The sequence below is a fragment of the Cryptomeria japonica genome, chromosome 8 (genome assembly GCF_030272615.1).
Source record: "Cryptomeria japonica chromosome 8, Sugi_1.0, whole genome shotgun sequence".
NCBI lineage: Eukaryota > Viridiplantae > Streptophyta > Pinopsida > Cupressales > Cupressaceae > Cryptomeria > Cryptomeria japonica.
In genome coordinates this window covers 480272472-480276656 of record NC_081412.1, presented here as the reverse complement: position 1 = coordinate 480276656, position 4185 = coordinate 480272472, and the positions used below count along the sequence as shown (strand labels likewise).

The window sequence follows — 4185 nt, the reverse complement described above, 5'->3', positions numbered from 1 at the left end:
CGTATACCATATGTCACACTTGATGCAATGGTGCAACTCATTGTCTCTTAAGAAATAATCTACTATTTTTAAACCATAAAATAATATACTAAAAACTACTTGGCCTTTAAAAACTTGTATTTGGTAGTCGGTTCAATAAACGTTTACCGCCATTTGCAAGGTCACGAGGAAGTAGCTTGTAGCTTGCAATGCAACATTTGCTAGAATCCTAAATAGATCTCTATTGATATAACGTAAGCTGTGTAGACATAAAATGTTATCTTATTACAAACTGACAAGATGCACGTGAAACAGTCCACCTGCCCCGCACAAGGGAACTTCTCTAGAGTGGTTCCCACTCTCCCCCTGTTTCAGACTTGTACGCTCTTCTCATCTCCCCTGTCCATTCTAAACCATTATTTGCAGATTCCAAATTGCTTCCTCTGTTTGGACCTTAATTAACCTGTAAAACATGGGGTTTAATTCACAATTTTAACATTTTACTGTGAGGTTAAGGTTATGAAGGGTGAGTTCTAAAGCTATTTAAGGACCCCCATGTCCTCCTTTACAAATCCCCCTCAATCTGTCGATCCATCTCTCTTCTGATTGGGTCGACATTCTCCTCCTCTTCGACTCACTGTGCTCCTCTGCTCTTCTGGTCACTCTGCTCTGGTGAATTTCTTCTTCCCACATTGTTCTTTTGGAATTGTGTTATGGAAACCATTTTGGAGCTTGAATTGTGTTTTGAAAGCCATTCTGGAACTTGAATTGTGTTATGAAAACCATTTTGGAACTTTTTTTTTGGATTCTACTTGTGTGTAAAGAGTTGTTTGCATTGAATTCTTGACACCCATATGAAAACCATTTTGGAACTTGTTTTTTGGATTCTACTTGTCTGTTAAGAGTTGTTTGCATTGAATTCTTAATACCCATTTTGGTTTAACTTTGTTGGTGACAGTAGAAGCAATGGCAGTAGATGAGAGACGCTCAGTGGATAAGAGGTCTCGCTATGACTGCCTTCTCTTTGGTGGGTATAAGGCTTAGGCTAGATTTGGGTTTGTTTGAGAAAATCTTTTACAGATATGCTGTATGCAGGTGGTTACTAGAAGTTTTAGCAAATTTGTAATTTGATTGGTGTTTGTTTCAGATCTTGATGACACATTGTACCCTGTAAGTTCGGGGCTTGCTGCTGCATGCACCAAGAATATTGGAGGTAATGCCATGGCTGAAAAAATGGGTCTTTCAACTTTTTATATTCTGTGTTCACAATGATTTCTTGTTCACAAGTTATACTCCACCTTCTGCAGTTTTTCTAAGTTTTGCTTTATCTGAGATATGAATAATTGTGTGACAGATTATGTGGTTCAAAAACTTGGAGTTGATAAGAACAAAGTCACAGACTTTTGCAGAGAAATGTATAAGAATTATGGCACAACTATGGCTGGACTCAGGGTTAGTTTTCCTTACATTTTTGTTTTATGGACTTCTGCAATGTTTGATTGTAAGGAATTCGGCAATGGGTCTCACAAATGACTTTTATTGTTGAATCCCTGCAGGCTGTGGGCTATGAATTTGACTATGATGATTATCACAGGTATGCTCTGAAATGTTGTGACTGGTGACTGTGATGTTACAGTTCCAAGTTATTTTAATGGTTGGGATTCTGCAGACTAACAGATGTTGTCTAAGTTTTGATTTTAATCTGAGAATCAATTTGTTCTGGTTTTCCCAGGTCTATTTTGGTTCAGAATGCTTAACAAGAATTTTTTTGGTACAGTTTTGTCCATGGAAGATTACCATATGAGAACCTCAAGCCAGATCCAGTGCTGAAGAGCTTGTTACTGAGCATGCCTCAGAGGAAAATTGTAAGTTTTTGTGGTTTATCGAGTAATCCTGTTGGGGTCCTTTCTTTCAAAGTGAAAGCAACATTGACTGTTAATACTTGCTCTTAATTTGAATATAATACTAGAAACAAACAGTGTTCCATGTCTTGCAAATGCACATTGAAATTGTTAAGAGGGTTGGATAAATTCATTAAGTGTGTTATTCACATGAAACAGATATTTACAAATGGTGACAAAGTTCATGCTGCCAAGGTGCTCGGTCGGCTTGGGTTAGAAGATTGTTTTGAAGGTGTGATATGCTTTGAGACTCTCAATTCTCACCCAGAAGCTGCTGAAAACAACAATAGTTGGGATACACCTATTGCTTTTATGCCAAGAACACCTGTTGTTTGCAAGCCATCAATAAATGCTATGGAGCGTGCTATTCAAGTTGCAAATGCTGATCCACAGAGAACAGTATGATTTCAAGAGCCTTTTTTCATTATCATTTTCCTTTCAATTTATACCATGCCATTGTTACATGTTTTGTAATGAACCTGAATTGTTTTCTCTGCAGATCTTTTTTGATGACAGTACTAGGAATATAGCAGCAGGGAAGCGTGCAGGGCTGCATACTGTATTGGTAAGACCATTTGGGAAGGTCTTAAACAATTAGTGCACTGTAGTGTGTGCATGAATTGTTATGTGGGATTGGATCTTTAATGTAAACAATTTTTGCATTGGTTATAACACACTGGTTGTTCATGATACATTTCATTGGCTACAATGTATTGGTTGTTTATGATTGGAGGTCATTTTGTTGGTTACAATGTGCTGGTTGTTTATAATTGGACACCATTTCGATGGCTAAAATGCACTGGTTGTTTACAATTGTATATCTTTTGACCCTAATTGTGATTCCATCACAAATTGATTGCTCTAACATAAACTTTATCTTGGTTGTAAAATTTCAACAGGTTGGTGCTGCAAACCGCACAGAGGGAGCAGACTTTGCACTTGAAAGCATTCACAACCTGAAAGAAGCCCTGCCTGAGATTTGGGAAGATGATGTTAGCTTTGGGAATATTGTACGCCCAAAAAGAGCTGTTGCTATTGAAACTGTTGTAACAGCATAAAACATACCATTACAGAGGATGGGGTTCTATGCTTTTTTCTCTGGGGGTTTTCTCCATTGATAAAAGGATGTTTTCTCCATCTCTGTAATTTTAGATGCTATACAACATTAGGTATAGCATCCCTGTTTCTGAATTATGTAGTACCAGTTCTGGATTCCAGAGGAAGGATTGATATTCACTAGGAAGAACTTCTCAGACACATTCTAAATCTGCACCTACCAGGCCTTGCTAAATGAAAGTCAAGAATCTGTCTATGAAGAAGTGGTTGTACATAGCTAACTAGTGAAAACATCCATGGCGGTCAAAGAGCAAGGTAGTAATCTCTGTAAACTCCATGAGGAAGGAGGAGATGAAGATGTAGGTGGGCATGTTTCTTTGATGTTCAGATGTTCTTAACGGCACTATATGTGATTACTTATCAAGCTTCCCTGTAATTAGTGATTGCTTATGTAGCTTTTGCTGTAATCACTTATCATGTTTTAGAAATAAATGCTGATTCAGATCTTTGGCTCTCATTTTTCTGTTCTATAATGTGTTAATGATATCAGATTTTCACAATTCATAATCAGATTTTTCTCTTGTTTTCTTGATTATATTGTGTATTGTTTCTTATTTTCTTAATTAGATTGTGTATCATCAAAATACTAGAAAACTAAAATACAATACATAAGATAATTCTGAAACAGACTATTATTATGTTATATAACAACTGTGAATCATGGAAAGAAGGATCTTTATATGAAATGGTCAGCTATATAGAAAACTGGAACTTTTGTTGTCTACTATAATTCCAAATATCTGATTGGAAGACATTCACTGTCATCCACCACCAACAATCTCATTGATAATCAGATTAGCACTGTTTTGGAAGGACCTGATTCAGTCTTTGTCATTGGCTATTTGGTCTATAAGCTATTCTATGGAATCATTTTTCCCTGTGATAAATGTGGGATTGAATGAGATCTAACGCCATAAAATCGTTGACATATTCAAGAGATGACGAGATACTCTCTTAGATTGTACTTCTAATATGTATTCTATTTTCAGTATTTCAGACATTTAAAAATATTTTCTTGTTTGGTTAAATATTAAAAAAGTTAGCATTTGTAAAAAAATATTTTCTTGTTTGGTTAAATATTAAAAAAGTTAGCATTTGTAAATACCACATTTTGGCATTTTTGTTTCCATTTCTGGTAAGAAAGTCAATATATTGTGAATAAATAGTTATAATATTAAAATATTAAAAC

The 4185-nt window shown here is 35.7% G+C and overlaps 1 protein-coding gene across 2 annotated transcripts; it reads left to right on the top strand.

Annotated features, from left to right (window-relative positions):
- Positions 1-357: 357 nt before the first annotated feature.
- LOC131074610 (uncharacterized protein C24B11.05) lies at positions 358-3453 on the top strand. Of its 2 annotated transcripts, none has more exons than XM_058011254.2 (9): positions 358-651; positions 938-1006; positions 1127-1192; positions 1334-1431; positions 1536-1573; positions 1757-1844; positions 2040-2279; positions 2380-2445; positions 2780-3453. In XM_058011254.2, the coding sequence occupies exons 2-9, from the start codon at positions 946-948 to the stop codon at positions 2936-2938; spliced, it is 816 nt and encodes a 271-aa protein (XP_057867237.2). In that variant the 5' UTR covers positions 358-651; positions 938-945; the 3' UTR covers positions 2939-3453. The 2 variants fall into 2 exon arrangements, with proteins under 2 accessions (XP_057867237.2, XP_057867238.2); XM_058011255.2 differs by having other exon boundaries at positions 426-651; positions 941-1006.
- The last annotated feature ends 732 nt before the right edge of the window (positions 3454-4185 follow it).